Raw genomic sequence first — 23,203 nt, 5'->3', positions numbered from 1 at the left:
CATGCTTTGAATGGAGAAGCTTAATGGTTAGAGCTGGAGAGCAGCCAAGTTACCCAGTTCCAAAAGAGAAATTCAGACTTGGATTTCTGCAACCCTATCCCGGTATATTATGGGATCTGAGGTGCTGATTTCAGTTGGTGGTATCAGGGACTACAAATAGAACACTGAAATATAAGTTCAAAAATAGGACCAACTGAAAAGTCTCCCTCCTGGAGCTGGGTAACTTGGCAGCTCTGCAGCAGTGGGCTGAGAACCAGGGAAGCTGGGCAAGTCATTTTCACTCTCTATTACCTCTCATAGACCAGAGATTCCAAGTGTGGACTGCTCGAAAGAGTGAGATTTAAGGACCATGTGTCCAAAATATAAATTTAGTGTGTGAAGAAAGGTTCACAAATGTAAAAAGCAAAATAAAATATTTAGCTTTTTTACTAAAGGATATAGGCAGAGTGGAGGCAGCATTAGTACAGTATTCAAAGGAATTTACCCAAGTAATTTAACTGTTAGGGTAAATTCCCTGTGCTGAAAACTTCCCTTCACTTAGTATGTCTACAGGTACATTTGTGCCAGTGAACATGTCAATTTCAACCCATATTTTCAACGGGAATCTTTATTTATGAGACTGTCCTCACCAGAGACACAAAATATAAACATGTGCATGCACTCTCTAGTGCTCTTTTCTTGTGCTGCTCATGTGCTCATTCATGCAAGGCTCACCTCCCACCACGTCTGCCCACCATCATGAGTTTTTGCATTTGCTGCCACTTCTTTTCCTCTACTGACAGCAGAGGCTTCACACTTTCACCCATTGTTCAGTCCTACTCCGAAATGTTCCCCTCCCCCCCCCCCCCCCCCCCCCCAGAACACTCACTTGTTCCACTGATTCTTTCCAAAGAACCGGTGCAGAGCAAGGACGTTTAATAAGACAGGAGACCGCATGAGCCTATCTGGCCCATTTTGTGGACTGAAGCTTGCTGCCATATGAGTGACCAAAACATTTGCAGACTCTATTGAAAAACAATGGCAAACTTGTAAGGTTTATATTGTTTTATTAAGCCTCCTTGGTTTTCTATTCTTTCTGTTAGGAGGAGAGTTGGGGGGGGGGGAGGTTAGGGAGTTTTCAAGGGGTTTGTTTTGGGTACACCAATATGGTGGCTGCTAAGGGAAACTGGCTTCAACTTTTTGACGTCATGCCATCTTCTTTCTTATTAAACCTCCTTGGTGCAGAGCTCAGCTTCTTTCATAGCTCTTGCAGCTCAGCTCCTTCTCTCTGTGACTAGAAGCCTGCCCATTGGCTGGATCCACACACTTAGCTATCCTTTTGCTTTTGAAACCGTAAATTTTTTTTTATAATCCTGAAAAAATCTAGACAGTGATCGTAGTCTCCTGAATCATGAGTGCATCTTACAGGGCCTCCCCTAACTTTTTGGGTCTGAGGCACATGCCTAGTTTGCCTATGCCTTAATCCAGCTCTGACCGTGGGTTTTACTAGAGTTCGGTGTAGGTGTAAACTTGCACGGAACCCTTACAGCGCACTGCATTGAAATGCATGGGTAATGCGGTCGTTATGGATATTACAGTCATGGAATGAAGAAAAAAAAAGTCTGATGCGTTTTGTGGGCCAGACATTTATAACCAGGTCCGGAGTAGGGTAGGTTGATAGGAGTGGGTGTTTAGTGGCATCCCCTCTGGTAAAGGGTTATGAATTTTTGATATATACCAACTTTCTCTGGTACAACTAAAACGATTTAACATTTATTATATTAAGGTACTCTGTCGCTAGATTATGAGCCCAGTAAGTTTTTTAGTACCTGGGGCAACGGAGAGTTAAGTAACTTGCCTCTCATTCCACCCTGCCGTGGATTGCTTTCTGCAGTGGTCCTAGTGACTCCCACCTCTTGAATGGACCCATCTCTTCCCTGATATTTAAAAAGACAAACAAACAAACCCCACCCTTTGCCCTGGTAGTCTAGTGGCCTGTCTGCCTTCCTACCCACACTTCCAAAAAAAGTCCCTGGTGTCGAGTGCACCCACTCCCTCTTCTCCTCTGACCCTACTTTTAAAACGTCCTTGGTGTCAAGTGGGACTCCCCCCACCAACCATATATCTTAAATAAGGCAGGAGCAGGAACAATATCAAATGGCGGTGCTCTACCCTGCACAGTGCATTGGGTGGGGCCAGTTTTACCAGATGTCCATTAGACTAGTGGTTTTCAACCCATTCCTCAGGGACCACTTGGCCAGTTGGAATTTCAGGATATCCATGATGAATATACATACTAGAGATTTGCATACCAGGAAGGTAGTGCATGCAAATCTTTTCTCCTGTGTATTCATTGTGGACACCCTGAAAATCATGTCCTGAAAATCCACCTGGCCAGGTGATCCCAGAGGACTGGGTTGAAATCCACTTCACTAGATCATTGCTTCTCAACCCTCTCCTGGAGACACACTTAGCCAGTCAGGTTTTCGGGACTACCACAATGAATATGCTGCATGAGAGAGATTTGTATAAAGTGAGTACTGTAAGTAAATCTCTCTCATTCATATTCATTGTAGTAAACCTGAAAACCCATCTGCCTAGGTGTGCCTCCAGAAGAGGGTTGAGAAGCACTGCACTATATTATCAGGTAAATAAGTTTAGTTCTCTCTTCAGCTCCATGTGTCCCTGGGCAAGTCACTTAGCCCTCCATTGCCCCAGGTACAATATATAACTTAATTGTGAACCCATTAGGGACAGTGCAAAGTACCTGTAATAGAAATTGTAAACTTCATAGTCGCCTCAGGGATCACTTGCAGTATATCAAGTGCTGAAATTAAATAAATTAATTAAATGTGGTTGGGGAGAGGGGTGTAGACAATGGTGTTTTTTTTTTTTTTTTCCCCCAAACGCCCCTCTCTCAATCAGTGCATGAGTTCATTCCTGCTCATGCATTAAAAGAAAAGGGACATTTTAGCAATGATGCCCTAGTCACAGCTCAGGCACAGACAGGAAAGGTGACATTTTAGCAATGAGATGTGGATTACTGCCGTGATTTTAACCAGCTTATAGCATGCTGCATTATGCTATTTTCTTAATACAGTGCAGGCTCTACTGAGAGACTTTCTGCATGCGCCCCTGAGGAGCTGATCAGAAAGCTAGAGGGCTATATTAGAAGGATAAACTCCTAATATATATCATAGGTACTTTTTATATCAGATAATCACCACAAAAGCAATTATTCTAGACTCATTTGCACAGGGGAATGGCAGTACCTAATTGGCCCTTCGGCTAGCTAGCTATACCAATGAAAGGGACAATGCCACAGAAAAGATATACAGTGCACTCCATTTAAGTGCACGTCAGATAAGCGCATGCTCTGTTTAACTGCATGCCATACTTCGGTCCCATTTTTGGCGCCATCAATTTTTATGGGGACAAACTTCGGTTTAGCACACCACTGATAAGTGCAAGATTCGCTTGTATGCGTGGTTTAAGACCGCTCCTCTGCAGGAAAAACTCCACATAAGCGCGCACACGAATATGGAAGCCGATTGGTGCGTGACAACCAATGAGATTTCAAATTTATCGCCCCTTTAAATGCCACAGGCAGAATAAGCGAAAGAATGTTGTTAGAGTGTACACTGGAGTCATTGTTGTCGCAGCGGAACTGTAACACTTTAACACTGGCTGAACGAATAAAAGTTCATAAAAAATTAGAAAACAAACAGTCAAGCAACTATTGCTAAAGAAAATGGTGTCAATCCCAGTCAAATTTCACATGTCTTGAAGCAGAAAGACCAGCTTCTGGAAGACTGGCAAAACAATACAAATCCACACAGGAAATGTAAAAGGGCGGGAAAAGCTGAGGAGGTAGAAGATGCTCTTCTTCAATGGTTTTCTCGAGTCAGGAGCAGACAGTTTCCTGTCACTGGTCCACTGCTTATGGAGAAAGCTAACCAGCTAGCTGAAAGTCTTTGGACTAACTGAATTCAAAGCCACTGTTCGATGGTTGGAAAGATGGAAGGAGAGGAACAACATAAAATTCAAGAAACAGCATGGTGAGAAACAAGACGCTGATGACTTTGGTGCTGAAAATTGGGTTGTTTTCAGTTCTTCCTACCATCTTGAACGAGTTTGCACCTTGTGACATTTTCAATGCTGATGAAAACGGTCTCTACTGGCGAGCGATTCCTGATGGAACACTTGCATTCAAACATGCTGAAACTACTGGAGGTAAAACGTTGAAGGACCGACTGACGATCCTCCTTTGCTGCAATATGGATGGGAGTGAGAAGTTGGAACCCCTTGTCATTGGAAAGAGCAAACAGCCCCTGTTGCTTCAAGAATGTTAAGCGACTTCCTGAGTCATACGAGGCTAACGTAAATTCATGGATGACTGGGGAAATTTGGAAGCAGTGGCTAAAGAAGTTAGACACTAGAATGCGGGCACAAAGCGTCAGATTTTGTTGCTTTGTGATAATTGTGCTGCACACAGGGATGATGTCAGGCTGTCTAACGTCAAGGTGGTCTTCCTGCCACCAAACACTACCTCTCTGATCCAACCTATGGATCAGGGCATAATAGCCAATTTCAAACAACATTATCGGGTTCTTGTGCTACGTCGTCTGATGAGCGTTATGGATGACCAGACTGGCAAGGATAAACGTGCTGTTGAACTGGCTCGTAATCTATCACTGTTGATTCCCTACATATGCAGAAAGAAGCCTGGAATCATGTTACACAGGCAACCATTGTGAACTGCTACAAGCGGGCAAACTTTAAGGATGTGGAGAGGGACGAAACAGATGCAGCTGTTGAAAACGCTTCAGATGAACAGGTTATTGACATCCCAGCCGGTGTTACTGAAGAGTTTCATCGCTATGTAGCTGTTGATTACGATCTACAAACAGCTGACAGCACTGATGTTGAGATATGCGCCTACACGCAGGCAACGGCTGATGATGAAATGAGCAGCGAGGCATATGCTGATGAAATTCAACAACCTCCTGTCACTTTTGCAAGAGCACTGGAGAGTCAACACCGTGCATCTGGAGGCCACTGGATGCCAGTGCTGTGACAGTTTTTACCGTCTGACAGACGTAGTGGAACTCACAGACACGAGTGTACAGAGGACTATGACTGATTACTTCAAGTAAGCCTAACGTCAGTTGACGGAGACTGTATACTGTACGTATAATAAACAGTACTGTACATATGTTTATCAGATGTCAAGCTTCTTTGGGTCACAACTGTTAAGTGCACGCTCTGGTAAACTGCATGTATTTCTTTGGTCCCAGACCCTTGCACTTAAGCGGATTGCACTGTATTATGATTTATTATGAATAGAAAAATAATAGCTATCTATGGCAAAGCAAGATTACAAAAATAGCTTGTACCAAAAATAGCTTATCCCCAAAATATATACAAAGATATATGATTATCCAAACGGACTATCTAAATGAGTGATCACACAACTAATCACAAAACTGATATCCTACTGATTATGAAAACTTACACCACTAACCTGCCTTGTGCAAAACACTTAGCAGCTAATGATTCACTGACCACCAATCCTGACATAAAACCAATCTATCACAGATAAAACCGTGGACTAACTAAACCATGACCATAAGTAGTATATCCAGTTATCTCACCTTGCCGTCTTTATGGCAGACTTCCAATGGTAAAGAAGCGGATTCCTTCTCTGAGACTCAAGCTGAAGCCCCCAGCGAGTCTCTCAGTCCAGGAATAAAGTACAAGGTCTGTATTCTGGATACAGATGGCACAGTCTTCAAGGTGAGGCCGTATATTGTAGCTGAGCTAACCTTGTCAGTTTGTTGCAAGGTACACAGTTCAGTGGTGTAGGAAATCAGATTCTTGCTCTCTCTCTCTCTCAGAGCCTTCTCCAACCAGTCTTCTAGTCTTATATCTCCTCTTCCTCTTCTGTCCAATGTTGGCATCGATCTGTGTCAGATCATACCTATGGACCAATCACAACTGGCATAATAATGTCCACACAAATTCATGGTCATAAAGAGAGGCTTTGTAATTAGCAAAGAAACTGTTATCAGACGGCAAGCAAACCTCCCTGATGGACCTCGTACTCCTGGAGCCATCAGTGTCTCTCTTCTCCGTTCTTCCCAGGAGATAACTGGGCCCTCCCCCCAAATCAAACTTGCCAGCCCAGCTACCCTCCTCCACAGACACAACACATGTCCAGCATACAGGCACACAAAACACATGCAGACCCCACAGATGTGCACACAGGGAATGTTAACATTTCTCTATCACATTTCATATTTGTTCTCTGAAAACTTCTTCAGATTAAGCCCTTGTCAAACTTTGCACATACTTTGTTCCCATATGCATTGTATGTGGGTGGGGGTTGTGAGATGTGCTCAGGACTCTTAGGATTGCCAACTGTCTGGCTTTTTTCAGAAGTCAGCAGAGTTGTACATTAATGTTGAGAAAGAAGAAGGATAGGTAATGTGTCTGGCTTTTTTCTGAGTTTAAAACCTTTATCTGGGCGAAAAACTGAGACAAACGAAGATGGCGGCCAAGTGAGAAGTAAGAGAAGCTGCTCCAGACTTACCTCTCCTTTCTATGAAAAATTTATATTTTCCTGATGCCTAAAAGGAGAGGCAGGCAGCGTGTTAGCCCTGCGGCGCTGCCTTTGCTTCGGTGAGGCCGCTGGACCGATTCTTGACATCGAGTGTTCCAACGGGTGCTTCTTCGCTGCCGGAGAAACTGGGGAGAGGTTTGCCATTCTCCTGGCTGGAAGCAGAAACATCTTTGAGTCCTGAAACGCGAAATCCCCCTCCCATGCTGGTGGAAGCTCCGAGAGCAGTCCAGGAGACGCCGAATGTCCAAAGGTCGACGGGGTCTCCAGGCGTGGGTCCCCGTCGGTTGTAAGAGAAGTTTAGTCAGCTTGAGACCGATACCCCTGTCAGTATGATCCAACTGAGTGGTTCCTGATGAATCTCTTTTATGGGTGAAACGAACGGGCCCCGTTGAAATCAACAGTTGAACTGTGGGGTTGTCAAGCCAGCATTCATTAAGCTAAAGTTGATGCATGCTATGCTGTAGCTTGAACAGTTTTTGTTACTCAGTTATCTTCAATATTTGTGCTCTATTATGGGCAATTTTGCATGATGCTTCTATATGGGCATTTTTGAATGAGTGGGATAGGGAATATTTATTTACCCCATGTAAGAAATTTGATCACGGGCACAAAGTCTTGTATAGATAATAGTGTCTTGTTGATTAGACCTTGGCAGAAGCCTTGGTTTCTGAGGGTATTTCCCACTTTCCTCATTTCTTTACATTCATTCCACACAACCCTTTGGATTGTGTTTGGCTGTTTTGCAGTTCTCTGGAGTATTAGATTACCTGTTTAGGAAATCTGATGGCACTTGATAGACAGCTATCGATGGATCCAGATCCTGAATTAGGCTTCTCAAGTAAGTCTTTTTTTGCCACCGAAACCTGAGACTATAACTTTGGACACAGTTTGGCAAGCCCTAGTGGGCCTAGAAGCCTCTTTTTCACAGAAGTTTACCTTTCTAAACCAACAATTTCACTCTGTCTGAAAAAATACCAATACTAGACAAAAAGATTACAACTATGGGGTTAAAGACATTGAAAATAATTCTAAGACTATACAAAATTGTCAACAGATTCAAGTTAATATGATTAAAGAAAATCTCTACCTGCAAAATAGGATTGAAATTCTGGAACATTATCAGCGTTCAAATACACTTAGACTTATAAATTTTCCAAAGCAACTTTCAGTCTCACCTCTTACCACTTTCAAAAAATATTTAACGGAGGTGTTGAAAATTCCCGAACAGTCACATCCTCCTATATCAAAAATTTACTATATATCGCCTTTCCTGAAGAAAGACTTAGAATACGGAGATAGAGTGGACGACGTACCTGTGGAGACTTTAGACAAACTTAACACAAAAACTTGAAGATGATAAAGTGGGTTTGACAACAGCAACACTTAAGTAACTTTCATTTTACAACCTGATAGGGACTGGATACTAATTTCTTCATACAGATCAAAATTTCCTCAAATGTAAAATAAGAATGTATCCAGATGTTTCTAAGACTACACAAAAGAAAAGACAAGAGTTCCTTAAATTGCGCCCGAAAGCTCTCCAATTGGGCGCTTTATTTTGGTTAAACTTTCCTTGTAAATGTGTCTTAAAGTTAAATTCTGTTAAATATATATTATTTGATTCTAAACAACTAAATTCTTTTTTGGAAACTAAGATTGTTGAACAACAATCAACGCCACAACCAAGGAATGTAACAACTTCAATGCCATAAAAAGTTTAAATATCGCTCAAACTCTCGGTCGCCTTTTTCTATAATTTAGATATTAATCTATTTTTTCCTCTGTATTGTGTAATGCCTCCTTATTGTAGACTTAAGATGAGCAAAAGATCAAGATTTAAATAAGTTTGTATTAACTAATTTCCTTAAGACTTTATATTGACTTATAGTCACCTTTTCTGTTTCAAGATTTCTACTTGAAGTAATCTGTAAATGTAATAAAGAAATAAATAACAACAACAAAAAAAACCCTCTATCTGCAGTACTCTAGTTCCCCACCTCCCCTCCATGTGAGTGAGCCTGTCCTGCCTACTTCTTTCTAACTAGCTGGAGATCCTGTAGGTAGGATCCAGTCAATGGGAAGACAGTAGGGGCAGTGGACTGGATGGTAGCTCTAGTCACAGGAAGGGTGGAGGTGATCTGGAGGTAGTTTTGTTTCTGTATTTAATGGGAAATCATAGGAGGCAGATGATTGAGTGAACGCTCTCCAAAAAATGCCAGTTCGTCCTTAAGCAAATATATTTCTGTAGTAGAAGCAGCAACACCAGTTGCAGTATACGTACACTAATTCACTTTTACATTGTGGTTAAGGAATTGCACCTATTTAACTGCGTAGAACTACAAAGCAGCTGCAAGACCTTTTTTTGACTACTACCGTCATAATATAATTATGTTGTCTATTTTAAATTTTGCATCTAACCTTTTTAAAGCAAGGGTTCATTTTGGCTATCTTGCTTTTTTTCCTTTTCAAGGTTACAATCAAGAATATTGAACGAGAGCTTATCTGTCCATCTTGCAAAGAATTGTTTATCCATCCACTGATCCTTCCCTGTCAGCACAGTGTCTGCCACAAGTGTGTGAAAGAACTTCTTTTCCTGTGTCATGAAGACTCTTTCACTGATGCATGCTCAGATACATCTGCCCCTGGGAGCCCTCGAATTAAGGTTTTTTCTCCAAGTGCTGAAAGATATGAGAGAATAGACCGACTTATTAGATCAGGTATGTAGCAGAATTTTATCCTAAAGAGCTGAATATTTTGTGTTCATCACTGCTAGCAATCAAAATGTCATGATTTTGCTTCTTGCAGGTTTTAATACTTGAATAATTTTTAAGCATTGTTTTCTCTTGAGGACAAGCAGGACCCTATTTACCACATATGGGCGACATCCCCTGATATGGATGCTACACAGCATTCTAGAAATTACTGAAGCCTTTGGCAGCAGTGAACTGCACATGTGTGGGTGCCTTCTTGCCCAGCTTGATCACACAGGACCAGCAGTCTTCTGCGGAGAAGAGCAGTCACCTTTTTCTGGTCCTCAATGCGAGTTTTTCTTTTTCTGGTGCCTTCCCTTGTGTTATGCGCAACCTCTTATTTTATTTTGTTTGTTTTTCATTCCATTACGTTGCTTCCTAACAGGAAAAAATCAAACTCTGGTATACATTTAAAGTAGCACAAGACTGGACGAAAGGTGTCTTCCTTCTTTGGTACAATGACATAGAGTATCTGCTTTGTCCCCATTCAGAACTGGAGCAATGGCCCGGAGCACCAGCAAGGAATCTACTGTGGCCTGAACCTCAACCGCCTTGGTTCCCTGAACCAAATAGACTGCAAGAAGAGAGGAGCAACCGAGTGGAAGAACACCAACTTGTAATATTTCTGTAATAATATCCAACCCACTGTCTGACACTGGCCCACTTCTCCCAAAACTCCTGAAGATGTCCTTCCATTGGAGGAAGAGAAGAGTGGATCAGCTTCGCATCATTGCAAAGCTCTGGAAGCATCAGGCGCTGTGAGAGGACAACTTCCTATTCGCACAAAAGAAAGATGGGCATGCCTGAAAGCAAAACTTCTAACCATATTGTTGGCAACCAGGCTGGCCCCCTGAAGACAAATGATAAGAGGTTTACGGCTTGCAACCGCTCTGGCTTAGTTTTCCCCAGTTCTTTCACCAAGTTACTGAGATCTTCTCCAAATAGCCACTTGCCCTGAAAGGGCATTTTAACTGGATGTGACTCATGCTGCATCCTCTGTCCAATGCCGCAACTAGAGTTGCCAACATGCCATCACAGCCAAAGACATACTGCAGGCCATAACCAGTAACATGTCAAATAGCATCGTAGGCCAATCCTTCTTCAAGCTGGGTGTTATGGCACCCATCTTGTGTTGCCGACTGCTGATACCACTTCAGGAACGCTCTTGCCACAGACAAGCTGCACACTATTGATTGAAGGCTCAAAGAGGCCACTTCAAAGGTTTGTGCTTGTCTGACATTGCTGCCTGGATGTCTCAACGCCACCTGAAATTAAATATGACCAAAATCGAGCTTCTCATTTTCCCCCCCAAACCCACCTCCCCGCTCCCCCCGTTTTCTATTTCTGTTGATGGCTCTCTCATTATCCCTGTCTCCTCAGCTCGAAACCTTGGGGTCATCTTTGACTCTTCTCTCTCCTTCTCTGCTCATATCCAGCAGATTGCCAAGACCTGTCGTTTCTTTCTTTACAACATCCGTACAGTCCGCCCCTTTCTTTCCGAGCACTCTACCAAAACCCTCATCCACACCCTTGTCACCTCTCGTTTAGACTACTGCAATCTGCTTCTTGCTGGCCTCCCACTTAGTCACCTCTCCCCTCTCCAGTCGGTTCAAAACTCTGCTGCCCGTCTCATCTTCCTCCAGGGTCGCTTTACTCATACTACCCCTCTCCTCAAGACCCTTCACTGGCTCCCTATCCGTTTTCGCATCCTGTTCAAACTTCTTCTACTAACCTATAAATGTATTCACTCTGCTGCTCCCCAGTATCTCTCCACACTCGTCCTTCCCTACACCCCTTCCCGTGCACTCCGCTCCATGGATAAATCCTTCTTATCTGTTCCCTTCTCCACTACTGCCAACTCTAGACTTCGCGCCTTCTGTCTCGCTGCACCCTACGCCTGGAATAAACTTCCTGAGCCCCTACGTCTTGCCCCATCCTTGGCCACCTTTAAATCTAGACTGAAAGCCCACCTCTTTAACATTGCTTTTGACTCGTAACCACTTGTAACCACTCGCCTCCACCTACCCTCCTCTCTTCCTTCCCGTTCACATTAATTGATTTGATTTGCTTTGCTTATTTATTTATTTATTTGTCTATTAGATTGTAAGCTCTTTGAGCAGGGACTGTCTTTCTTCTATGTTTGTGCAGCGCTGCGTACGCCTTGTAGCGCTATAGAAATGCTAAATAGTAGTAGTAGTAGTTGTTTCTGCGAGCCTTCTAGCTTCCTATCCTGTAGGTCTTTTAGGGGAATACCCTCTTCCACCGGCATCATGGTCTTAGTCACAGGAGCATACCCTGGGAAGCTGCAATTTATTTTTCTCCTCCGGAGCTAACAGGTAGAGGCAACTTATATCACTGGGTCCTTGAATGTGGAGGTGGAGTTTCTCAGTAGTCACTCCTTGGATCTGGGAGAATGTGAACTATCCTGCCAGGGTTTTCAGATGATAGTGGACTGATGGGATTCTCCTCTTCTGGTCTTGATGGCGACAAATAAGAATGCCAAAATTTCCCAAGCTTTTCAGCCATCGAAAGAACCAGGCTCAAATGGGATTAATGCCCTACTGCAGCCTTCGTCAGAGACATCTACTGTATGTCTTCTGTCCTTGGCCCTTGGTAGGCAGTGTGTTGAAAAGGATCGGATTGCATCGGGGTCGAATAATATATGTAGCCCTGTGGGCCGTAGTACATGGACCTGATTTGACTGCTGGACAGGGGTCCTCTCCATCTTCCACAGATACATGGTCTACTGAGGCAAGGTCCAGTGCTCATGGAGGATCTATGCCCCTTTAGTCTTACGGCTTGGCCATTGAAAGGCTTGGTTGAGACGAAAAAGGTGTTCTGATTTGGTCATTTCTATCTTACTTCAGGCTCAGAAATGTTCTACATCCATGGCATTTAGAGGTTGTGGAGGGCATTTGAGCGCTGGTGTCCTTTGCACGGGCTTGGATCACGCACTTTTTAGCGGGAGTGGCGTTGTGTTCTCTAAAATTTCAGGTTGCGGCTTTGGCCTGTTTTCAGGGCCAGACTACAGAAGACATCTCTCGTAGCTGACTCTGATATGGGGAGTGGGTCTTTGCATCTTCCCTTTCATACACCGTGTCCAGAGTGGAACCTTAATTTAGTCCTTTGGGCTCCTCTGACACCTGTTTTTTGAGCCACTTCAGAAGGCTGCCTTGAAAGATTTTAGGCTAAAGACAGCATTCTTTGTGGCTGTTGCATTGGCATGTAGGGTTTTGAAGCTTCAGGCTCTCTTGGTCGTGATCCTTTTCTTTGTTTTTCAGGGGCGGGAATTTCCCTGTGCATGGTTCTTTCCTTTCTTCCAAAAGTGGTATTGGCATTTTATCTCAACCAATTTAATCTTTGGCGATTCTGTCCTTTCGTAGAGAGGATGAAGAGGCTCCATATTTTTCCTTGAAAAGCTTCTCGATGTACGTGGAATCCTCATTAGATATCTGGACGGCACGAATGAGTTTTGCAAATTGGATAGACTTTGCTTTTTGGTAAACGGAGGCTAGGCCTCATGTCTTCCAAGCCTACAATTGCTAGATGGCTAACAGAGACTATCGCATCAGCTTATTTGCTTGCAGGGAAGCAGGCACCTCTCAGGCCTTGCGGGCTTATTCTACAAGACATACAGCAACATCCTGTGCGGAGATTACTGTCTCTGGTGGATATTCGCAAGGCTGTGAGTTCCTTGATGCTGCATACCTTTGCGAAGCACTGCAGGGTGGCTATTGCAGTGTGTTCAGAAGCCAGTTTTGGGGTTTCAATTCTCAGGGAGGCAATAGCAGGATCCCACCCACTCCTAGGGATTGTTTTTGAACATACCACAGGTTCTGGAATAGTGGGAAGCTATGTAATGAAAAGAAAAATTAGGTCTTATCTGATAATTTTCTTCCCATTTGTCGTCTTCGCTATTCCATAGGCCTGCCTGAGATTTCTAAGATGTTTGGTTTGTGCGAAGTATTGGGTCAAGTAAGGACAAGTCACCTTTTGTGGTGTATTCTGCATATCTCTTGTTCCCTACAAGTTTTCCAGAGATGAGGTCCATGTATGTATTCTTGTCTGCTTAGTGTTAGATTTGCAAGTTGTTTAAGGTGGTTGTGTTTGTTCTGAGTGTCTCCTTACTGCTTGTCTACAATAAATACTGAGGAGCTGGACTGAATGCCAAGAGATATCTCAGCTCAGTTTTTCAGATCTCTATCTCTACCTGCTGGTTGAAGGACACAGCTATCCCACAGGTTCTTTAATAGTGGGAAGGACTAGTGGAAAGAAAATGATCAGGTAAGACCTAATTTCTCCTTATTTTGCAATCCCTTTTAGTTGGCCATTTTAGGCCTTAGCATCAAAAATTGAGCTGTTTGATTTTCCTTTGGCTATTTTTCCCTGATGTCCCTTAAAACTCCCAGTGGTTTTAAGAAGTGTTCTCAGTGTGGTACGGTCATCTTTGTGACTGACCCTCATGATTGGTGCTCACTGTGCCTAGGACCTGTCCACAAGATCTCTAACTGTATATTAAAATGTAGAAAAGACTCCAAGAGTCGTGAACCTCACTGTGAGAACCTTTCGTGCTTTTAAGTCTGGTCCATCAACATCAGTATCCGAGGCATTGTTCCCCATGGCTGGTGAGGCTGCATTGGACAGTGGGGGTGCACCAACATCAAGGAGGTTTCCATCGGGCTATAGGGTCCTGTTGGGCCAGGCATCATCGAACCCAACACTGATGACCTGCAGGATTCAATGTCATCCTTTTCGGCACTGAGGGATCCCAATGTTGTGCTTCGAGTGAAGGAGCACCAACATGAGACCTTCTTGCACAGTGCCAGTACTCCAGGACATTGGCACTGCCAGTACCCGAGAAATGTTGGCACTGAGAGGACTGCTACCCCTCTGTGGAATCAGTGCCAGTCTCTTCGACACCAGGACTGGCCTTCCAATTCAGCTCTATCCTTGCAGGCTGTTTGTGCACCGATTATCAGCCCACCTTTACTGATGCCTGCCCCAGAGGATCGGCTCCGGGCCCTTTTGCAGTAGAAGTTGGAGTGGATATTGGCTTGGTGCATTGCTGAAGCATTGATATCTAACATTCCTCTTTAATGTTCTTCATTGAAGAGACAGTAGAATTTTTTCAAAGTAAAATCTTGACTATCAGAAAAGATATAAATGCTCTACAAAAAACAGAGCCTTTTGTGGAACTATCTAATGATGCAATCAATGGTATAGGTTTCCAGCTGGTACGTATTGGGATTCTTTCCATACTATTCAGCAGTAAAATTACAAAATATGATTAAACAATTTTCTTGTTCTACCTTTTATGTTCTCCAGTCTATTTTATAATTTGGGTTCATGTTTGGATTGCATCCGTATTGAAGCTTTGGTCTATTTCCTATGTCATTGGAATATGTTACTAATTCTGCTGTTGGAAAAACTCATCCAGAGATAAACAAGACCCTGGTATTTATAGACCACTTCCTAATATTCAATTTTTTTTTGTTAAGATCCTGGTGGGTGTAGTCGCAAATCAATCTTTATAGGTATAAATTATGAAAATCCAAATAATCCAACACAATATGGTTTTAGAGGATGATTTAGCACTGAAACCTTATTAAAAATATTGATAAATTTCCTCAAAAGACCTATTTAGCAAAGGTGAACAAGCTATAATTCAAAAATTTGACCTTTCAGTAGTCTTTGATGTAATAGACCATTATCTCCTATTAAAAATGTTGGGTGATATTGACAAGAGTATTTAACTGGTTCTGGGGTTCCTGACAGAAAGGACTTAGAGTGAAGCATTTTGAGGAGTTCTCAAATTCCTGGAAAGCGAGTTGGGGGGTACTGCAGGGTTCCCTCTTCCCCTATTTAATATACTAATGAGTTTTTTCAGATCTTTTTTTTGTCAAATCTAAGCATAAAAGTTTTTTTCTCTTATGCTGATGACATTACTTTAATGAAACCCATAACTCTTAAAAATGTAAGTCCTGAAGTTACTGTACAAAGTTGACTTAATTTTTAGTTGAAAAGGGCTAGTCAATATTAAAATACTAGTAAAACCAAGCTACTGCAGTTGGGTCTGCTTTAACCTCCCCACCGACTGTTATTTATCCATGGAGCCTCAGACTAATCTTCAAATATATATATATATTAGAAACTTTCTAGTTCTTATCTTCATTTAGAACACTTTAAAACAATAGCCTCATTGGATTATTGTAATATTATTTATATATATAAGTAAAAAAAGGCCCGTTTCTGTGAGGAATGAAACTGGCGCTAGCAAGGTTTACCTGCGGCAGCGTTGGGAGGGCACAGGACGGCAGCGTGGGAAGGGTGCAGGTGGGTAGGTTTTTTTTTTTTTTTTTTGAGGGCGGCAGCTTCGGGCTCCCGGTGGATCGTTCTATTGCCTCCATTGTCCGTTTCAGTTGCCCACAGCGAACGCCTGAAGGACCTTGATATGCTTCAGCTTTGGAATCACAGCTGTTATACCTACCACGACCTTTGTCGTCACCAAAAAGGCTGTGGTAATAAAGTGCGAGCGGACGGGTAGAAATGTCGAAGGGCTGTACCGTATGGCTTCCTCTTTCCTTTCAGGCGGCAGTTAAGGAACTGCCGGGAGAGAGGCCCCTTTTCTGAGTAAATCCCTCCAGTTCCTGTCCCTCGTTCTCATTAGCTCGGTGCGGCTGCGTGTCGTCCAATTGCTTAAAAGTAATAGGGTAAAAGTAAAATATTCCACTGGATTTTCAGTCTGTGTGCATCGCAAGGACTCGGTGTTTGTCGCTGTGCATCGGGGGGGGGGGGGGCTGGAGGCCCTGCGCAGGTCGCTGTTTCTCGCTGTGTGTCGGGGGGGAGGGCGTCGGAGGGCGGTGGACGTGGCGATTGGCTGAGTGTCATAGCCCTGCCCGCCATGTCATCACGTGACGCGAGGGCGGGGCAGACACTCATGGGATCTTGCAACTACAAATTTACATTTAGAATGTTGGGGTTGTGAATTATGTGTGGGTGGGGCGTGGCTGAGGGCAAGGCTATGAGTGAGAGTGAGTGGTGCTGACAGCCTAGAAGACTACAGGGCTTCAGTGTTTCCCTACCACACAGTGAGGTTCAGAACGTTGGAGGTGAGAATTATTTATATAGATATAGGTTGTACAGAAAAGATGAGAAAGCAATTATAGATGATGCAAAATATTTCACAGAGGAAAATGCCACCAAGAAGGTGGAGGCACACTAGGATCCTACGCAAGGAAACGCACACAGCAGGGAGTAGGAAGTGAAGGCTCCTCCAAGAAACCGGGGAAGACGTATATTGTAAATCAAACCTTTATTCCAAGTTATGTGTGCAAAATATTTCAGCCAGACTTATTCATTGGGCAGAAAAATAGGGACCTGCTGCTCCTCTTGAACTATTTTCATTGTTTACCGATACAGGTTCGCACGTCTTTTAAACTTTGTTCTTTGGTATTTAGACTTGTTCATGGTATGGCACCATTATATTTATTAATTCAAAAAACCAACAGGATGAGAACTTAGAGCATAAATCTAAAAAAAAAAAAAAAAAAAAAAAAAAAGTAAATGTTCTCAAAACAAGTAGAAGCTATGCAGATATAAAGATGCAAAAGAGTGGAAGGAAAAAGCCTCAAAGAGCTCCTATGGAGATAAAGCATGTTGTCATTGGCTGAAGAAAGCCTTCTATCAAAAGCATATTAAACTCTTATTAATATTTTAATAGAGATTAAAGAATTTGACTTAGCTTTGCTGTTGCACTACTGATGCCGTCAGGCTTTCGTCAAAAGTCTTTCTTAATACACCCATGACACACGTTTCGTTTAGTTACTTCAGGTTGATAGATTGGAAACTGGAGAAAAAAAGAATTAAAGCCTATACTGGATCACATAAAGCTTAATAAAACTCCTATATGCGTAATGCATACTTTCATTAGTGCCGCAAAAACACGACTGATATCAAAAGGCTCTTGTGGTACTTGAAAATGGCCCCCATATTTAACAGATGACATCAGACACATGCACTATCAAGCAACCAATCAAAAATTCTTTTAGCGACTCCAACTCCCAGCACAATAAAAAAAAAATGTATCTGTATGTCCAAATGCAACAAGTCAGTAGAGGTGGCACCATTCTATTTTAGTGTTCAAGCTGTTAGGTTCCAAGGTGTTGAAATAAAAAATCCATTTCTGCTCTTGCTGCAATGCAATAAAATCTTCCATCTGCAGAGTGGTGCAACCAGTGCTTTTTTTTTGTGCCGGTACAGCATACTGGTACCTTTTTTCTGAGGGCTGGCTCACCTGCCCGCCTTCAGCTCCCCGGCTTTCTGTTTGTGCTCCCTGCGTTGAAATCTTCTAATTACCTGAAGTCGTGGCGAACCGTCAGTTCCAATGAGTGTAGTTTCTATACTATGACCTTTTCTGAACCTGGTTTGAAAAGATGTAAAGTGTCAGTCTGACCGAGAAAGTCCTCTCAACTGTTCAAGCACAATAGAATCTGCAAGTTTAGATATAAAGGAGAGATTAGAAATTGGATGAAATCAATGGTCCCAAAGGTGTTCATATTGGGATTTTTAAATTTTGGACTAATATTTTTTTTCCAATTGGGAACTACACCACTACTACGTAAGCTTTCTGTTACCATCACAGATATGAAAGGTATAAACGTATTAGAAAAACATTTCAGAGATCCAGAAGGAAATATCTGTCGGAGGTTGTGTTAACAGTGGTTAGCATATCTGTGTTTAAAAAAGGTTTGGATAAGTTCCAGAAGGAGAGAAGTCCATAGTATGCTATTGAGATGGACATGGGGGGAAGCCACTTCTTGCCCCCAGGATTGGTAGCATGGAATATTGCTACTAATTGGGCTTCTGTCAGGTACTTGTGACTTGGATAGGCCACTGTTTGAAGCAGGATACTAGGCTAGATGTACTATTGGTCTGACCCAGTATGGCTATTCTTATGTTCTTAATAGGGTCACGTGGTGGTGTAGTTGACTTTCTCCGAGGACAAGCAGGCTGCTTATTCTCACACGTGGGGTCGATATCCACGTCGGCTCGGGAACTGGCATTTTGCCATAGCAAAGATAAAAACCTTTGCTAGTCTTCTAGCATGCGTGCACCGCGAATGCACGAATTGACTTTCTGCCTGCTGCGTGAGCGTGTACCTCGGTTTTCTTTTTTTCTGCGACGAGGTGCGGTAGGTTCCTCCTTTGGGTCTCGTTTTGGCCCGGGAAAAGTCTTGATTTTTGCTAATTTTTGGTGAGTTTTTTGCGTCTGTTTTTCTACTTTTATTTCCTTTGTTTAAAAAAAATGTAAAAGAAGATGATTCCTTTTATAAAAATCCTCAGTTCTTTTCCCCAAGCTTTGTTTTCTTTCTTTTCGACGTGGCTGGGTTTCTCCTTTTTGTGTCCTTTTATCTTGGCACAGTTGAGTCCTTTGATTTCGCCGGAGCCATTTTTCCTTCCATGTCATTGAGGACACCCAGCGGCTTCAAACGTTGTTCTCGGTGCAACTAGATCATCTCAGGTACTGATACCCATTCCTGGTGTATCCGGTGCCTTGGGTCCGACCACAGCCTAGCTGCTTGTAATCTGTGTCTTCGTATGAAGAAACAGACCCAAGTAGCTTGAGAAGCCCAATGCGAGAAACTTTTTGGGGCTCGGTCCGGTCCTTCGGCATTGACATCGGTACCGAGGTTGGCAGCGTCGACATTGAGGGATGCATCGACGTCAGGAGCAGAGGTAATGGCTGCTGAGAGGCCAACACACGCTGGGAGCAGTGATGCATTGAGTGGGTCTCCACCTGTCTTGAGGCCTCCTGCTATGCAGGCCCCCCAGGAAAGAGCATCGTCAGACCCGACCCGACGTGAAGATTCCACGTTGTCCTCTTCGGCACTGAGGGGCCTCGGTGATGGGCATCGAGCAAAGGCAAAGAAGCACCGTCACCGATCTCCTTCTACACACGGTGCTGGGAGCTCCAGGGCGTTGAAGGGTTCTGCACCTGAGAATCGTCAGTGCTGAGAGGACCGCTCCCCCTCCATACAGGAGATGCTGATGCGTCGGCCACTTTGCAGCCCGCTACCTGCACCTGAGCCTCAGCAGATTTTGCCACCAGTTGCTCCACCGGCCCCGCAGCCTTCTCCGACGGTGGCTCTTGACGAGCGTATCCGGTCCCTGCTTCCAGAATTTCTGGAAGGACTGCTGTGCCAGTCTGCTTCGGTGTCGGGGGTGCTTGCACCTTCCGTGCCGTCTGCTTCAGCAGCATCTGGCCCTTCACCTGTGGTGGGATCCGGTGTCTGCTGCCACCCAGATCGACTCCCCTTCAACGTCTGTATATAGTTTCAGGTTAACCTGTGTTAAGTCCTTGCTGTTGCGATGCCCACTTGACCAATGTTTGTTTTGAGTGAGCCTGGATGCTAGGGATACCCCACATGTGAGGATAAGCAGCTTGCCTGTCGTCGGAGAAAACAAAGATACTTATCTGTAACAGGTATTCTCCGAGGACAGCAGGCTTCATATTCTCAGAATCCCTCCCACCTCCCCTTTGGAGTTATTTGTTATTTGTTTTGCTTTTTGATTCAACTGAGGTATGCGCTTACGCGGTGGGCGAGAAGTCAGTCCGTGCATGCGCAGTGCGTGCTGCTCGCGCATCAAAAGACTCTAGCAAAGTTTTTTTTGTCTTTGCTGTGGCAAAATGCCGGTTCCTGGGCCGACACGGACATCAACCCCCACGTATGAGAATAATCAGCCTGCTGTCCTCGGAAAATACCTGCTACAGGTAAGTATCTTTGCTTTAAAGCCCCAAGAGCTTTAGTTAAAGTATACATAGATATATTAAACTCAGGAAAAAAGCCCATCAAAGAGAAGTTTAGAGACAGGTGAAGACGCAGACAGTACAGCAAATACATAGTTGGGAAAAACAGTATGTAATGACCTAATTTTAGTAAAAGAAATTAGCTAAATCTTGTGCTGAAGGAGATAGATCTTGAAGCCTCCAAAGATCTAGGGTTTGTCAATGATTGAAGTATTTTATATAATGCTGCTGAGTGCAGTGCTTTTGATATACACTGCGAAATATATTCTTCTTTGCTGATTGGATTGAATATTTATAAAGATAAGCTAATGATTTGTGTGCAGTGCGGTTGAACGCCTTTTGCATCAGTGGTGCTCTTTATGTCTCAACTGACATTTTTAAAAGTAAAAGAGAGTGACTATGGATCATGAGATGTATTAGTTTGTACAGATGCTAAAGTATCATAAGCATTAGATAAAGCAGTTGTCCATAATTGGCATTTATTTGTAAGCGAAGCCTGCTGAAAAAAAAAGTCTTATCCAAATAGAATACTTTCGCAAAATTGTCTTAGGTTAGCTGAGATGAATCCCTATAGGATGTGGAATGTCTCTCTTTCAAAGGTAGGCAATCAGAAATAATTAATGTTGCTGAAATATTAGGAGTCAATGATCAGTCCAAGGAAATGACTGTGGAGGAAAAACTATCAGATTTGGAACCCTAGGTTGGGAGATCATTTTTGTATCTAAAATATGACCATTATTATGTGTGGAACTAGAAATCATTTGAGAATGGCCATGCTCTTGGGTAAGAGCCAATGCATCAGCAGTTTGAGGAGCTGAACTATTGTTTTACTGGATATTAAAATCTCCTAGGATGATAGGATCTGTGGACAACAAAAATGGGGTCCTTTTACTAAGACACAGCAAAAAGTGGCCTGCAGTAGTATGGTCAGTGTTTTTTTTTTTTTTGTAGGAAAAAAGGTACCGGTACTTATTATGGGTGGGGTCACCATATATGGATCTGCCCATATGGTAGCTACACCCCTTAAACCAGCCATGGCGCATATAAACAGGTATCATTGAAAATACTATACCAGTATAGGAGAAAAATATAGCGTGATTTTTTTTTCATTATAAATAATTTCTGTAAGCTGTTACAGCTCCAGTATACCCAGTGCAAAAAAAGACAAGATGTAAATTCTCAATTTGGACATATTGCAAACACTAAAATGAAAACAAAATGATTTTTCTACCTTTATTGACTGGTGACTTTGTTTTTCTGATCATGTTGGTCCCAGTTTCTGATTCTGCTGCTCTCCATCTGTTCCCTTAACTCTGTTTCCAGGGCTTCCTTTCTATTTATTTCTTTACTTTCCAACTTTCTTCTTCATTTCTTGCTCTACATCCATAGGTAAAAGCTGGGTCCTCCGCAGACTTGACTGGAGGAGGTATAGAGTGGATTCAGTTTTTGCCTATTTTCTCCTTCCATGTGCAGTTTTTCTCCTTTTTTCCCTTTTCCTCATCTCCGTTAGTATGCATCTCTTTCCTATTCTTCCCTCCCCTTCATCCATATGCATCTCCTTCCACTCTTCCCCCTCATCCATCCATCCATGTCCAGCATTTCTTCTCTCTCCTCCCCTCCATCCATGTTCATTTCACTTCCTCTCTCTTCCCTCCCTTCCATCCATGTCCAGTATTTCAACTCTCTCCTCCCCCCTCCATCCGTGTCCAGAATTTCTCGTCTCCCCTAAATCCATGTGCATCTCCTCCTTTGTCTTTCCTCCCCTTCATCCATGTACAGCGTTTCTCCTCTCCCCCTCCCCTCCATCCATGTTCATCTCATTTCCTCTCTTTCCTCCTCTCCATCCATGTCCAGCATTTCAACTTGCTCCCCTCCCCTCCATTCATGTCCAGAATTTTTCATCTCCCTTAAATCCATGTGCATCTCCTCCTATGTTATCCCTCCATCCATGTACATCATTTCTCCTCTCCCCCTCCCCTCCATCCATGTTCATCTCACTTCCTCTCTCTTTCCTTCTCTCCAACCATATCCAGAATTTCAACTCTCTCCCCTCCCCTCCCCTCCATGTGCATCTCCTTCCTCTGTCTTCCTTCTCCTTCATCCATGTCCAGCATTTCTCCTCTCTCCCTTCCCCTCCATCCGTGTACATCTCCATCCTCTATCTTTCCTTCCCTCCAACATTTCTCTTCCCTGTTCTCCAACATTTCTCTTCCCTGCCTTCCACTCCATCCATGTCCAGCATTTCTCCTCTCCCCTCCCCTCCATCCATGAGCATCTCCTTCCTGTCTTCCCTGCCCTCCCCTCCCATCCATGTCCAGTGATTCTCCTCTCTCCCTTTCCCTCCCTTCCTTCACATCCATGTCCAGTGATTCTCCTCTCTCCCCTTCCCTCCCTCCCTTCACATCCATGTCCAGCGATTCTCCTCTGGCCTCCCCTCTCCTCCATGTCCAGTGATTCTCCTTTGCCCCCTATCCTCCCCCTCCCTTCCATGTCCATTGACTTTGCCCCAGCCTCCACCTACCTGCCCTCGATATCATTCCAACCCCAGCCCCACCTGCCCACCCTCAGCTCCCTGACTTTCTGTTTGTGCCCCCCCCCCCCCCCGTGTTGAAATCTATTTTCCCTAAGTTGCAGCAGCGAACTGACAGTGAAAGCAGCAGGCAGGCAGGCTCGCCTCCTCGTCGCTTCCCTTCCCTCTCAGCGTCCCGCCCTCGCGGAAAGGAAATTACATCAGAGGAAGGCGGAATGTGTCAAGTTCGCTAATTCTGATTGCAATAACCAAGTTTCAGTAAGACACAAAAATGTCTAGGTTAGAGGAACTAATAAGATCACTAAGAAGATATTGCTTACCTTTAAGAGAGCATACGTTCAAAAGACTCAAACGAAGCGTGACACTGTTGGTATCGATAGTGTTAGATAGCAAATGCTACAAAGAAATAGGATGTAATACTCTCGACCTAAGAGGAGGCTTCTGAAAAGTAGTAGAGGGTCTATTAGGCCAATTTCACTGGAGTGGGCTGTGTATCTAACATACTGTACTGAGAGG

At 43.5% G+C, this 23,203-nt stretch overlaps 1 protein-coding gene across 2 annotated transcripts in view; it reads left to right on the top strand.

Annotated features, from left to right (window-relative positions):
• TRIM36 (tripartite motif containing 36) overlaps positions 1 to 23,203 on the top strand; it is a 196,163-nt gene that overhangs the window by 55,525 nt on the left and 117,435 nt on the right. For both annotated transcript variants that reach the window (XM_030193496.1, XM_030193497.1), the window contains exon 2: positions 9,072 to 9,318. In XM_030193496.1, the coding sequence (XP_030049356.1) occupies positions 9,072 to 9,318 (247 nt within the window). The remainder of the gene's footprint in view (positions 1 to 9,071; positions 9,319 to 23,203) is intronic.

The sequence above is a fragment of the Microcaecilia unicolor genome, chromosome 2 (genome assembly GCF_901765095.1).
Source record: "Microcaecilia unicolor chromosome 2, aMicUni1.1, whole genome shotgun sequence".
Lineage (NCBI taxonomy): Eukaryota > Metazoa > Chordata > Amphibia > Gymnophiona > Siphonopidae > Microcaecilia > Microcaecilia unicolor.
This window is presented reverse-complemented; position numbering and strand designations above follow the sequence as displayed.